At 41.0% G+C, this 15,138-nt stretch overlaps 1 protein-coding gene across 1 annotated transcript in view; it reads right to left on the bottom strand.

Moving 5' to 3' along the window:
- The window catches only part of klf7b (Kruppel-like factor 7b), a 50,641-nt gene extending 36,929 nt beyond the window's left edge, over window positions 1-13,712 (bottom strand). The window contains exon 1 of the mRNA XM_026376435.2: window positions 13,215-13,712. Within this exon, the coding sequence (XP_026232220.1) occupies window positions 13,215-13,316 (102 nt within the window). The 5' untranslated portion in view covers window positions 13,317-13,712. The remainder of the gene's footprint in view (window positions 1-13,214) is intronic.
- Window positions 13,713-15,138: the final 1,426 nt, after the last annotated feature.

Raw genomic sequence — 15,138 nt, 5'->3', positions numbered from 1 at the left:
AATCTCCATTGCTCAGAGCGATCAGAGGTCCAAAGAAAAGCAGACAGCACGGTGAACACTGAGACAAAGATGTGACAGGAGATGGGAGGAGAGAGAAAGACGGCAGAACAAAAGAAAAGGCACACGCACAGAAAATGATAGAGGCGCGCTCAGCCGGAAATAACAGTGTAGAAGTAGAGGATCGTCACCTTTCTCCTATGTGAGGTCATATCAACAACTCGTGTGTGTGTGTGTGAGAGAGTGTGTTATATCCCTGTCAGAACATATAACATCATAACTTAAATCTCAAACTACAGGAAACATGTCTTTGATGTTATAAAGAACAAACCGACTCCCCAAAGCATGAAGTCTTAATAAAGACTCAGACGTGTTCTAATAAAACTGGCTATCACTCGAGTGTTTACAGGAATAATAAGACGTTAGTGCTCTCCGCAGACTGATGGGACGTACATCTCTGTAGGAGTTGTATTTCAACACTTTAGTGTGCACTATGAACAGCTAACTTAACACAGAACCATCCAGACTGTGTTCCCGAGCAAGCTTTCAGGAGACGAGTTGGGTCTCTGGATCTTCACATGCACTACATGTGCAACACTAACCTTCAAAAGGACACGCTGTGACCATGACTCCAATGATGTGCAGATGCAAAACTGTAGGACCAGTACATTCCTCAGCTGGCAGATACTTCACACTGTTGTAAGTCATGTTTTATTTGATTCATTATGACTTTACGCAAAACATCTTTAGCCACAGAACCAATGGAAAACCATGTTTCTAATTGTGTGCTAAAGCGTTTCCTTGCAACAAAAAAAAAAAAAAAAAAAAAGTAGAGCTAACAGGGAGCATGCACAGGATCTGCTGATGTGTATCTGAAACAGAGTCAACAGCACTGTTGACTGGCCGACGATGCCGTTTGGTGAAGTGTTTACAGACCAAAGAGAAGCAGCGAGAGAAGCTTTGAATCAACGCCTGAGCCAAGTAGAAAAGTCTGAGTGAATGATGAATGCTGAACACAGATCCAGCTTATCATGAAGAAGTCAACAGCTTCCAGAGGACAGCAAGAAAAAAGTCCCAAAGTGCCAGAGACGTTTCCAGAGGCAGAACAAAAGCTTGACGTGACTCACTTATTCCCATTTAAATATGTGCAAATTTTACCATTTTATGCAAAACTGACTCGCATTCACTCAGCAAAGCACATCTGTGCACACATCTGTGTCCTGACTCAGACCAGGGCTTCATTACACAACATCACCTGGCAGACACATGCTGCTGCTCGACGCTTAACAGAGAAAAACAGACTTTCCACTCTGTTTTAATCCAGTTAAATGTTGATCAAAATACACCTAAATGTAGCTGATGCTACTAGAAGACATTTTAAAATGATCAATTCTCGTTGTTGCTTGTTCTGTTTTCCTTACGAAGCTGCTGCTTTTACTTCCTAACTCAAACCCAGCGTAGGCCACAGATATGTAATTATCGCAGCCTCTCGCCCTCAGAGCCTGATCAAGTGCCCTCCATTTGTGCACTGTTTATGCAGATGTTTAGGTAAATGACGAATGTTTACATAAATAAGCAAAAATATTTAATTAGCAGATTAGCCGTTAGGCTCAGGACAGTGATTTGGTTGTTGCCTAGTAACAACAAAAGAGATGCAACAAGCTGCTCCTTTTAAAATTGTGTTTAACTTCAACTAAACAGGCAGCTTGATGCGGTGCCTCCTGTCTGATTGGGGCCTCATTCTGCTATTGTGTGTTGCTATGGATACTAATTAACAATATTTTAACCTATTAACCTTGACGTTTCAGAGATCATGTCTCTGTTGACTATGGGGGTTTAGTGTAATGTGTCAGTGATACATATAAATAGATAAAACTGATATCATTGGCCAAAATGTTGGACTGGTCCTTTATTAGCTGAACTCAGTATTTACTCCGTTCATGAGAGTTTTTTTTGTGTTTGTAGATACTGAATGATTGCAATAGACCATAAAATTGAATTCCTTCTAAGATCCAGGACACACACGCGCGCTGCTTGAGGTGCAACACTGATCATAAATAAATGCATAACGAGTGAAGTCATCACTTATACACGCACAGAGTCCCAGCCGCCTTTGTTACACACAGTCACGCATGCTCACACTTCACAATGACCTCATCCCTCACATCATCCCTCCTCCACCCCATCACACACACACACACAAGCACACACCCTCATATACAGAAAGGGTCAATCCATTAGGACACAACAGCAGCTGATCCCTTCCTTTATGTTCTACCCATTTAAATTCATTCACTTAATTATCTGTAATGTGAATTTATCAAAGAGAGCCAAATTGTATCAGTGTGATTAATTGAGTCACCGTATCCTGCACAGTAACGTGTAATCACCCATACAACGTACAGCTACCACATAAATTTTGTGTGTGTGTGTGTGTGTGTGTGTGTCTTGTTCTTTTGTTTGGAAGTCACTAAAAATAAAACCTAACAGATGAAATTCATCACCAAGCTCCCAGAACCAAACACACAGAAGGATTTCACACACGTCAACTAACGTGACAAGAAGTCATTTTCTCAGAAGACATTGATTAAATAAAATTCATTTCATTGGTCATACCAGAAACTCTGTTGTTTGTTTAGGTCTGTTTTCTTTTAATTGAAGAAACTCTTATGTCTTAAAAACACTAGCAGCTTAGAATCGCTGTATATCTCCGTTCAGGGTTTGTGTGATGGGGGTTCACTGCAGCTTGTGCAGAGCCCTTGAAAAGATAGGTTTACAAGATTGTGTGTTTCTGTGTGTGTGCATGGCTCCAGGGAGGTTTCTACTGTCATCACACCTTTTTTTTTTACACCAGGGTCTCTCTCTCTCTCTCTCTCTGTCTTCCCTTTACCTCAAGAGGTCTTTGTATTTTGAGGAAGTCACTGATCTTATTGGTCTTGCTGGAAAGCAAAGCGGGTGGACACATGACTCATACATGCCTATGTCTTGTGTGTGTGTGTGTGTGTGTGTGTGTGTGTGTGTTTCCAAAGCATCTGATGAAACCCTCTCTGCATTAGAAAGTTGTCTTGGGGGCAAAAGAGAAACACCCTCTCTATCGCCACTTTGCTGTGTCCTGCAGTTCATCCTTAAATAATTCAGCTGTCTCCCCCATTCACACACCACACACACACACACACACACACACACACACACACACACACACACACACACAAACTGTGTCTACAATTGGCATCAAAGTGAAGCTTTTCATCCAGCTGGAAACTGAGGCCGTGTCCACACTAAAGTGCATGAATATGAAAAAGCATTGTTGTAGGCTACTCTATAGACACACTGACCTCATGTTATAGCAGGAAACCTAAAACATGGTATTTAAAGCATGGCTGCATCTCTATTGTTCTTTCAATTTGTTCATTAATCTTCAGATTTAATGCATTCATTAATAAATTGCCTATAAATAGCAACTATATTACCCAAGATCTAAGGTGGTCTCTTCAAATGATTATCTCACCATCAAAAATTAAAAATATCTGATGCATTGAAATCAAAGACGTCTCTGGTGTGTTGCATATTCAATGGAGGTTAAGGGGTGCTGTTTATCACCTTAATAAGGAGAAAAGATTTATGGGTTCCTCTGTTATTTGATTAAGAGACAAAGCTCCATTGAACTTATACATTTTCAGCATGACTTATATCATTGTGGACATGTGCTTCCACTGTCCTTTAGATAAATGCCATGTTTCTCCCCTCTGTCCCTGTTAATGTCTATGCACATGTACATATGGATTGGGAGCACATTTATCCACACACACACACACACACACACCCACACACACACACACACCCACACACACACACACACTGCAGCAATTGTCTATTCCCTCAGGTATTCCTGGCAACATTGTGGATTAAAATAGCTGACGACCCACATATCCCTGTATAGCAGGCATGGCACTGCTGGGCCAGACACCACAACCATTTGTCCACATGCAACAGCACACAGCTGGCCTGATTTAGAAATACATACTTGCATAACATGCTATTATGACAAATGGTGACAAATGGTGACCTGATAAGACAAAGCCGAAACCTTAATGATGAATAGTTTCACACTTCGGATCTTAATTAGGTTGAGTTTTCATATTACAGAAGAGAAAGTTGGGTTAGAGAGCTTGAAGATATTAGGAAGTCATAGGAACTGGAAGAGCTTACGTCTTTTTAATAATAGCATTACATCAACATCTATTTCAAATGAAATATAAATATTCCAAACTTCAGTTTAATCCAGAACACTGAGTCAGATCATTTACAGCTTTCAAAGGGAAGACTAGTGGTATAATGTGGCTTCAGTTAGTGACTCACACGTTTCACTTTGCTGGCCCTGCAGCTGTTTTCATGTTTGTTTGATATCCAGATGCAGCCAGTGAGAGCTGGACGAACCATGACGCCAGCAGGAGCCGGCGAAGTTGACAAGGCAAAAGACGTCGTCTTTAATTGAGAATTCTGGACCCGTGTGCACAAAGTTTGTTTTCAAACCAAGTGTGACGTGAGCCGACATTTCAAGGCAATACTGGTGCAGGGAAAACAAGCTTGTGTCCAACATTTGAGACATACTATTACGATGACATCAAATGCAACTGGTGGAAGTAGAAACAAGACCAAATGTGGACACCTCTGTTGACAACAGCAGTTTACGTATGGCCTGGTTTCACGTTTCGTTTTGTGACACTGAAAAGTGACGTAAATGCTACAGCATGACGATGTTTTAGTCATTTAGGTGCTACCAACTTTTCAGCAACAATCTAATAACAAGTAAAAAAAAATAAAAATCTAGAATTTGTTGACTCCCAGTTCTGTCATTGTCTCTCTCGCTCTCTCTCTCTCTCTCTCTGAGACAAAGAAATGCGTCGGCAGAGTCGTGAAGAAAAACAGGACAAATTCCCAAGGTCATCCTCCTCCGCTGCATCTGACCCATTTACTGTGTCCCACTCTGCATTCGTGCACACACACACACACACACAGTCACCAATCATGCATGCATAAAGGCGTACTGAAACGATGGCAAGCTCCATCCTCACTGCAACTCTGTCTCAACACAGACATCAGTCACACCTACGCACACACACCCACACACACACACACACACACACACACTATATTACGCTCAAATGCCCTGAAACAATGTGACATCTAAAACTCTTCAGCAGGAGCTGGTTCATACAGGCACGATACGATACGATACGATACGATAACCCACCCTATCTTATATGAGTGTTTCAGGGACTTACTGATTATGATGACGTGATAATATTTCATTATTAGTTCATTTTCTTGTTTAAACTGATCATTTCACTCAAGCTGTATAAAAATTAACAATACATTTGCTCCATTCTTTATTCAGTCTGGTGTATAGATAATTTCAGCTATACCCCCCAGTCACATCTCTGATCCAATAAAGAGATCTTTGCTAATCAGTTGCATTAAGACGACTTGTTTGATGAGAATTTAAAGTAAATGAGACTAAACAGTAATCAAATTGAAGTACACAGTTTACCTTCAGTGGGGGTTGCCATGTTCATAGATGTCTACAAGACACTGCTGAATCCACCTGACTTCAGAAGTGGAAATCTTCGCTACCTCATCACTAAAACATGTCAGCACCCATAAAAACTAATATTTTAATTGGTTTTCTTAACTGTCTGAGAACATGAAATGATTTTTTTCTAAAGATAAATGGAAAAATACTGACTCCCCCTATTAAAAACACAGATTTAAAGTAGCCAGACTTTATTTTTGTGTAGCTGTCTGACTTAGCTTAGACGAGTCTCAGAGCAAAACCAAGCAAGGTCTTTGGAAAGCCAGTGGCAAATGCATGTTTGTGTGTATCCTGGATGGTTGCACTGCCAACTGTAGGCCTCGGCCAGTTAGTACACACAATACACATACTTCCTCTGCCACTGTCAACATCCTTTACACACTCTGAATGATGTCATTACCAAAACACACACACACACATACAGGACATGTGAGTGCCCTGGTGACTGTTTACTGTAGTAGATATGGATTATAGAGACAGGAAGAGTGTGTTTCTGTGCAGATTTTAAACTAAAAAATTATGCAAATTCAAATATGAAAGACTAGAACACTATAGATATTCTCAAGAGATCACAACAACAACATTTTAAAAAGAGACGCAGCACATTATTTCAGGAATTGTTTGTGTTCTTTGGCAAAACACTTTGTGATTTTGTCAGCTTCTTTTTTTCCGTCTTTACTTTTTGGGTTTTCTGACAACTCTGTACTTTGGCAATAATAAAGGAAGAATCAGGCCCCTAGCGTTGTCTATCTGGAAACTATGTTTCCATCAGCTTTTAGTGCATCTTCTCTTTGCTGACACATCAACTTGAGACCAAAGGAAAGGGATTTTCATAAATTCCTAAAACTTCCATTTCGTTTTTTTTTTTTTTTTTTTTTGTGCATTTCAAAATGGGACAAACAAAAGCGAGAGAATGGGGGCAAAGAGGGAGGGAGGAGGATGGAGAGAAGAAAGGACAGACAGACAGAAAGCTGGGTGAGTAGAGAATGGCAGGGTTGGATAGATGCCAGGTCACAAGGCTTTATCCTTGAGCCAATCGGTCTGCAAACACTAGCTCAGCAGGATGTAGACACACAAACACACACACAGTGCAACACACACCTGTGTGTGTGTTGCACTGTGTGTGCTCAGTGTATCATCACTGCGAGGATTTTAATACCCCCCCACCAAAAAAGAAAGAATACAATAACACTCCTCGTGCTTCCCAAAGGCCGTGTGTGTGTTTGACCAGTAAATTCAATAAAAAGAAAATAGAAAAATTAATTAAATATCGACTTAGTAATATGAAGATACAGCATCTTAGAGCAAATACTGGAATCTTTACAATAATGTTTAGTGCCATTAACAATGTTTGGATGTCTGTTATCTACCATAAACTAAGAATTGTGTACATTAGACAACTATGCAGTGGTTAGAAGCTGTGTTTCTGTCTTATGATTGAGCTAGGCTAGCAGTTCCCCTTGTTTCAAGTGTTTGTGCTAAGCTATGCTAAACACCGACGTCTGCTGGAGTCAATTCTAGCTTTTATTGAGTGAGAGGCAGGGTACACCTTGGACAGGTGGCATGTCCATCACAGGGCTGGGCACAGAACCGGACAACCATTCACACGTACAGACAGTTTAAAGTCACCATTTAATCCTAACTGCATGTCTTTGGCTGGTGGAAGAGCTGGAGTACCAGGAGGAAACCCACGCACACGCTGGAAGAACATGTAAACCTCTAGCTGTGAAGCAACAGCGCCATCCACCACAGCACTGTACCGCTACCGAGCAGCTGCTGTCAAAGTAATGAAACTGATAATGGTCTTCTCAGCTCGTTTCCTAACGTCAGAAATTTCAATTTACTAGGAAGAAAATCAATATATATGCAACACATGGTGCATGATTGGATGATTCACTACACAAAAGCAGATGTGTTTGAAGCGTGAAGAGATGAATGGGTAAATTTCCTTTTAAACTGTAGTAGTCGGGCTCCATGGTCAATGGTGCTGGAGACTTTCCCTCCATAGAAAACCACTCATCTTGAAAGATCAGGGCTATGGCTTTCACAGTATAAGCTCTCTCCATCACGAGTGCAGTTCATTTGTTCTGCTTTCCTGCCGCGGCAGTCTGACTGCTCACTTTCTTATCTAATCTCTGCCACCGTGGACTGAATGCCTTATTCACTTACTGAATTATGGCTTCTCAGGCGTGTGTGTGTATGTTTGACTCGAGTGATTTCAAATTATGAGGAAAAGACAATAACTGTGTGTGTGTATGTGTGTGTGTGTATATGTGTGTGTGTGTTTGGGAGCATGATAAAACAGGGAAATGAGTGAAAGCAGTGATTAGAGCAGCTAATATTGAGGATATTATTGGCACCAGTTTCCAAACTATGAAGAAGAGTGCTTGCGTCTGTTTCTACAGATCCACATTTTTCAGTGTTTCTCTGTTTTGTCCATGTTATTGGATTATAATATGTGCATTTGTAAATGAAAAGTATGTGTAAGTAATGTATTTTTATGCATTAATATTCTATATTAATATAGAATATTAATTCTAATTCTATATAGTGTAGGTGAGAGACCAGTAACTCTTGACATAAAGACAGACAAGACCACTGCTAATTGATCTGAGCTTTTCAGGTTCAAATTAAAACGGAATTAGAAGCAGCTAAGTGTGAAAACCCAAGACAGCAAGCTGTGGTCGGGGGTTTGTGGCTCCAAAAAGGCGATCTAGGCATAAGGTATGTCGCACTGTGAGGAAAGTTCAAAGATTACTGTTGTCTTGCAGCCAAAGATAAATAAAATTCTGTTGTTACTACAACTAAAAGATGAAATGACGCACTGATGCTTGGGGCTTCATTGTTAGATACGTCAAAGACTCAACAGAAAAGGAGCTAATTAGAAAAACTAGAACTAGTATAGTATATAAGTATTTTATATGTTATACAAATCATTGCTTGAGTCAATGTTATTTTCATTTACTTAATTAGTGAGCTGGGTAATTAACTGGTGCATTGTCCCTGTATTAGGAATATGTTGGAATGTAGTCACGCGCTAGTTTAAGCAGAAAAAGCTCTAGTTGATGCAATAATGATCAGTTCAGTCATACGTTTATCCAAAGGCGTACTTTGTAATGTCTGTAATAGTTATTACATAATCGGCGGCAACGTTCCTCGTTCTCGACATCTGTCTCTCTTAATGTCCTTCTCTGTGTTGCTGTCTCACTTTTCTGTTGTCTCTTTTTTCATCTGTTGTGGCTACGAGGAAGCAGCTGCGATTCACAGACAATTACATAACTGTGTGTGTGTGTGTGTGTGTGTGTGTGTGTGTGCATGTCTGTCATAACACAGGACGGATGGTAAGAGAAGCACAAAGAGGAAGGAGTCACAAAAGATGGAAAGAAAGGTTGTGTCTTTCCTGACAAACTTTCAACTGGATTTATTCTTCTTACCCCATATATTGTGTCTGCTGGTATTTTCTTTCTGTCTCATCCTTTCCTCCACTCGTCCTAACCCGCCCTCCCCCCCTCATCCACCTATCCCCTCCATCCCTACAGTACATGCAGAGTTACTAGGCTGTGAAATGTGAAAAACTGCAGCATGCATGGCAATTTATTATCTTGTCAAACTTCCCTGGGCCAGCCTCAAGCCACAGGCAGAGAGTGAGAGAGAAAAAGAGACAGTGAGAGATATACAAGAAAAAAACAGTATGTGCAATTGGTCCGTGGAGCAGGTTACAGGCTACCAAAGAGAAAACACATGGCTCATTCATTTAGAGGGGGACTGGCTCGCATTTAAATATCTTTAACACAGGTTCAAGGACGATTGTTGTATAAAATAAAACAAAACTAAATGTAGGTTTTTAAAGAACTTCATAAAATTACATGGGTTCCTATGGCAGTAAAATCTAACCTGTAAAGTGTTAAGGTATTCAATACTACTTCCTGAGTTTACAATACTGACAGAATGCACTCTGGAGAAAGATTCACGGCTGTACCCTCTAATGGAGACACTGTATATCAGTAACACAGTGCTGGTTGGTCTAGGATAGTGCTGTAACAACACCACAGCAAATAAATCAATCAGCCTGAAAAGAACTACAGACACACAGAGCATGTAAGTTAAGAGACGAGGCAAGAAAGAGGCTGTGAGCGAGAGAGAGAGAGAGAGTCCCCCGCTTTAACGCACTCTTAGTCTTTTAAATGAGGCTGTCACCTGCAGCGTCCATGTTTCAGCCTGTAAAAGTGAACAACCACATGAAATCGCCACTTGCTGTCAACCCTCAGCTTCTGCTCCATCTTTATTTTTCCACTCTCACTCTTTGGCATGGCTCGGCTTTGAAATAAATGGATTCAATCTAATTGGGAAGTCTGGGTTTTCCATTTCATCTTTGGACACTCCACACACACATAAATCCCTAAAGCCCATCACATCATCCCGAACCTGCAAGGATGTAGCAATTATTTGCACGACATGGGCTCATACTGTCAGAAACAACAAGACTGATGGACAGGCGAAAGAGAGGGAGAGAGATTTCCACATGTTTAGCCATGATGCAAAGCAGCTGATAAAAGAAGCCAGTGCGAGGAAACAAGAGCAGGAGCATGATTCAGGGACAGACAGGAAAGATAAATGACAAACACAAATCTGGTTGTTTGTTTGTGTGTGTCTGTGTGTGTCTGTGTGTCTTCTCTGTCCGTCTGACAGCAAACGGCCAATTACTGTCGAAAGTGGCGGGATGAGTCCTGCCAGACCATAGCTTTCCATTAGTGCATGCCAGCCGAGCATGTGTGTGTGTGTGTGTGTGTGTGTGTGTGTGATGAAGTGAATGAGGGGATAGAGGGAGACAGAAGGAACAAGAGTGGAAAAAATGTGGGTGTGCCTGGTCTCAGTGTGTGTTTGTCTCTCTACTCTCTTTGAGACCGTGTCCCGACGAGTGCACATAAATTTGTGAAAGCACATCTCTTCCTGCCATCCATAAAAACCCACCCTGAAAACACTGAGCTCATGTGTCTCGGATAAATAAGAAAACAGCAGTTGGATGGGTTAAATATATGTGTATGTATATATATATATATATATATATAGGATGGTGGTTTAACGTCTTCATTGTTAATTGGGAGCTATTTCTTCTCCATGCGTTCAGGTTAATTGTTTCATTAGCCTAGCTTAGCACAAACTCTGCACTGGAACCTCTAGTTTTCACCAAACACGTGTAATAGTGGTCGTCCACCTGGCTTTTGAAAAAAAAAAAAAACAGGAGTTAAATTTGTTGTTCTAATAAGAAAAATGTTAAACCAGAGGTCAGACAGTTGCCTACGTTCACAGGCCTGGACATTATTAGCATTCTCTGCACATGATGAACATAAATATCATATTCATTGTGCTAATACCTCCTACAGTAATATTGGTTTTATTAGCATCTGTCTGTACATGCAACATGCATTGGGGTTATAAGAGCCACTTTGCTGGAAACACCTGCCCACTTATCGTGAAAGCAAGCAAGGTACAGTAAAAAAGGCTAACAAAGTTTATTATTTAAAGGTTTTATTTAATTAAAGGAGCAAAGGCATAAGAAACAATGTGCAACTAGAGCAGCTTTAGAGGTAAAATGACTTCTTCAAGTTCTGAACTTGAGTAGCAGCTTGTCCTCCATTTATGCTAAGCTAGGCTAATTAACGTCAAAGTTCAACTCTAAGAAGTGTTTAGCTGACAAGACAACAACTAATGAAGATGAGAGCGTCGAGAACTTTCAATTTACAAATAACTAAATAAATAAATAACTAAATACAACATGTCCCTGTGTTTTAGGATGGAAGATGTAAAACTGTCCTGCTTATAAAATATAGATTGACTGGGTGAAACAACAGGAACGACTTCCTGTCTGTACGTTTCCAGTCATTCTTCATCAGAAATCTCTGTATCAATTAACAGCAGAGTAAAGATTACAGAAAAATAGGTTACAGGGGATGAAATCAAGTGCTGTTTGGACTAAAATAGGACAAGGCAGTGTGAATTTATGTCAGTAAGACAAGTCAGAAAAGAAGACATGAAGTCTGGGCTTCATTCAGGATGTACGCAGCTCCCCACACACAACACACCATCCAATCATCTGAGTAGATGTGATTCAATGAAGGGACTTTTAGAAGAATATGAAGATGGGGACACGTTACACTCTAGCGTTAACAGCGTCAATTTATCAAAGGGGAACTTTTATAATGTGATCCTCCATTGTTCAGTTCTGCTCCTAAAATCATACATAAGGTGACTTTAAAATGTGTTTCTAATCCACATTTAGATTCAGAAACGTGCCACATCTGTAAAGGCGAAACAGGAAAAAGGGCAATTGCGCTGTTTTTCCCCTCACAGGCCACAAAAATTCTAATGTGGTTTCATGGTTTCATGTGGGCTTACACAGAAAATCACCGTAGTTTCCTTTTAGCGATTGGTTTTCATTCATTTCAGCAACAATAAAAATATTTTGCATGTCAGATACAGGTTGTAAAACAGTCTTGGAGAGTCTACTGTATGTTCTATAGTGGTGATGATGTATAATTCAGCAGGATTATCTCCAAACAAACAGTGGCAGATGTGGATATATTATTTAAGAACAAATCACCAGCTATTAGGCATGTGTCCATCTTCCACAGAGTGTGTGTGTGTGTGTGTGTGCTAATTCAAACATGTCAGTCTGACAGACTGGTCTATCGATCAGCTCAGTCACTAAAAACAGCCTCATGCTCCAGGATTCAAATACTCAAATTCCCCATCATCAGCTCAGGCGGAAAAACTAAATCACTCGACTTTCACCTTCAATCAGCTCTCAGTCACAGTCTGAAATGTCAGTTCAACAGAACCACACCAGTGAGTCTATTTAATGCAATAACTCAGAGCCTGATGGAAAGTTACCCACAACCCATTTCAATTTTTCATTTTAACATTACAGTAAAATATGTATGATGGGTCTCTACAACCATAAAAAATCATCAGATCGATCAGTGGAAGAGGTAAAACAAGCAAAAACTGAACTTGATCGTTCACAAACTAACGTGAAGCCCCCAATGTTGCCTCGTCAGTGAAGGGGAAATCCTCTTCTTCCCAAAACGTCAGTGGTTAAAGAGCAGGCGACATTTAAGATCGACTACCTGCGTTTTTTCTTAAAGGTTGGAGGATTTTTCTTTTAGTAAAAATCTGAACATCATCATGAGAGATGTCACAGGACAACAGCCTCCTGCTCTTTAATGCTTATTAAACCTCAAGTATGTTTAAGGTGCATTTAAGGGTCAATTTGTGGACAATAAGTGTGGTTACAATGTTTTTACGCATGTTCTAAATGCTTTTTGTCCATTATGGCTTTTAGTGCGTAATGCTGTCTGTATCCTCCTCCTCTTCCTCCCTCTCCTCTCCTCTCCTCTCCTCACCCCACTCCCCCTCTCTCTCTATCTGTGTGTGTGTGTGTGTTTTCTCCTGTCAGCGGACCTCGCCGTGCGCCATGTGAGCGCACAAAAAAAAAAAAAAAGACGCAACTACACGGGGCTGCTACTGCTGCTGCTGCTCCGCTGATGCAAATCACTAACACTGAAAAACACCAACCAGCGCACTAATTCTCCAATTCCCGTAAAAGAAGAGTATCATGTCTGACCTGCTGCCAGTTCTCCTCCAGGGAAGGCATCGCGGAGAAATAACCAGTGTCATGAACGAGTTGGAGTTCCTGGAAAATACTGTAATTCGCCAACACATCCATGCTTGATGCAAAAAAGGAAAAGTCAGTAAACAAGTCCGGAATCCAAACGATAGAAACGCACTTCTTGTTTCTTCTACTCAGACTTTTTTTAAAAAAACAAATGCTGGAGAGAAGAAAAAAAAAACTCCAGGTGGTGCAAAATGAACGCACCTTAGGACTTTAATTTAAAAAAACAAAAAAACTAATCAGGAAAGAAAGAGTTGCTTATTCTAACGCTGTCAATGCAATCCCCGCTCCTCTCTCTGCTCGCTCTGTCACGCCTCTCTCCTCAGTCCGAGCTGGGGGGGGGGGTGTGGGGGTGCCAGATCTATTTCCGCATTGCCAGATTGCCAATACGTCTCCGCACAAGCTGCCAGGTTGCCAGGTTTGCTCCTCTAGTAGCAGACTGGACCCCGCTGCAATCCAGGCGACCGGCGGCAGAGAGGAGGGAGGCAAGGGGGAGGAGCCACCTGTCAGTCAATTTCATGCGTGACCTAATAAGGTAAATAGGGTTGATGATGTCACTGGCGTCCAGTTAAGGAGGCGCTGAGACTGAGGGAGTGGGCGGCGCTTTGTGAGATGCTCAGCCGCTATTGGCTGCTGGCTGCTGTCAGTCCAGCCTTAGATGGCAGCGAGGGGGTGAGTTATTTTTAGAGGCCTATATAAAACCAGCAGCATTCCTGTCTCAGTCATTACAGGCTGCACAGGCAGAGAGGAGGGAAACCAGGAGAGCTGCCGATGTGAGGAGTCAGCCACAGAGCAGATGTAAACAGTGGTGTGAACGTGCAGAAAGATGCACCGGAGAGTCACAAGCAGCAGCAGCAAGCAGCAGTGATGCTGCAGATGAAAAAGCTGCATTGTTTGTGCTGTTTTGTGTTTTTTTTTTTTTTTTTGTCTTGTCTGAGCAGTTTCACGCAGAGACACCACCATGTGGTTTTCATGTGGTGATGTCTGCATGGAAAGCAGGAAAGCAGCAGAGGGAAGAGCTCAGCTCGATCCTCCCCACCTGTTCGGTTTATAAGAGTTTACTCCCCTTTCTTGAACTTCTGCAGCACAAATAAATCCACATTCATCAGCATTTTTTTTTTTTTTTTTGTTGCCACACTATAAATATATTTCCTCCTCACCTCATGTTGTTTCCAGATGCCACTGAACCCACGTACTGAGCTGTGGTGGAAGAACAGCTCAGATTTAGTAAAAATTATGATGGAAAAATTGTTCATTTGAAGTAAAATTCTACTTTAATACACAGTTAAAAACATTTACTTGCTGCTAACAATGACACAGCACTATTGTGTACATTTATGAAGTAAAGTAGGAAATGATACAAGATAGGAAACTGTCAAAATACTAGAGACACAACTCACAGCTCCATTATTAAAAGCCTCTAACCTGCAGAGAGAGTAGCAGACCGGCCTCATTCAGTTCTACACCCACTCCCTATACAGCATGTGAACTTAGTGAAGTCTCCCTTTATTTTCATGTTTCACACAGTTTGCTCTGAAGCTCTCGCGGTCCTTTCATCAGTGTTGAAATTTGAAGTCATTTATGGTCGGCTGCAGCTTGTGTTCATTTAAAATTTTTGTCAATTATGGATTTAGTGGGTTCTGTGGAACACACATCTCTTCTTCTCACTCTTCTGTTTCTTTGTCTTCATTTTTCTTTCTTGTCTAAATCACTTGTCATGTTCTAATCTTTCACTCCCCCTAGTTTTCCACTCTCTTTGTTTCCCCTTTTCTTGTACTTTCCTTCATTCTGCCACCTCTTCACTTTCATTTTCTATTTTATTCCCTTTCTTCCTTTTGCTTTCACTTAATTTTACTCACTACCAAATTTCCCTTTA

Source organism: Anabas testudineus, chromosome 21, assembly GCF_900324465.2.
Source record: "Anabas testudineus chromosome 21, fAnaTes1.2, whole genome shotgun sequence".
NCBI lineage: Eukaryota > Metazoa > Chordata > Actinopteri > Anabantiformes > Anabantidae > Anabas > Anabas testudineus.
This window is presented reverse-complemented; position numbering and strand designations above follow the sequence as displayed.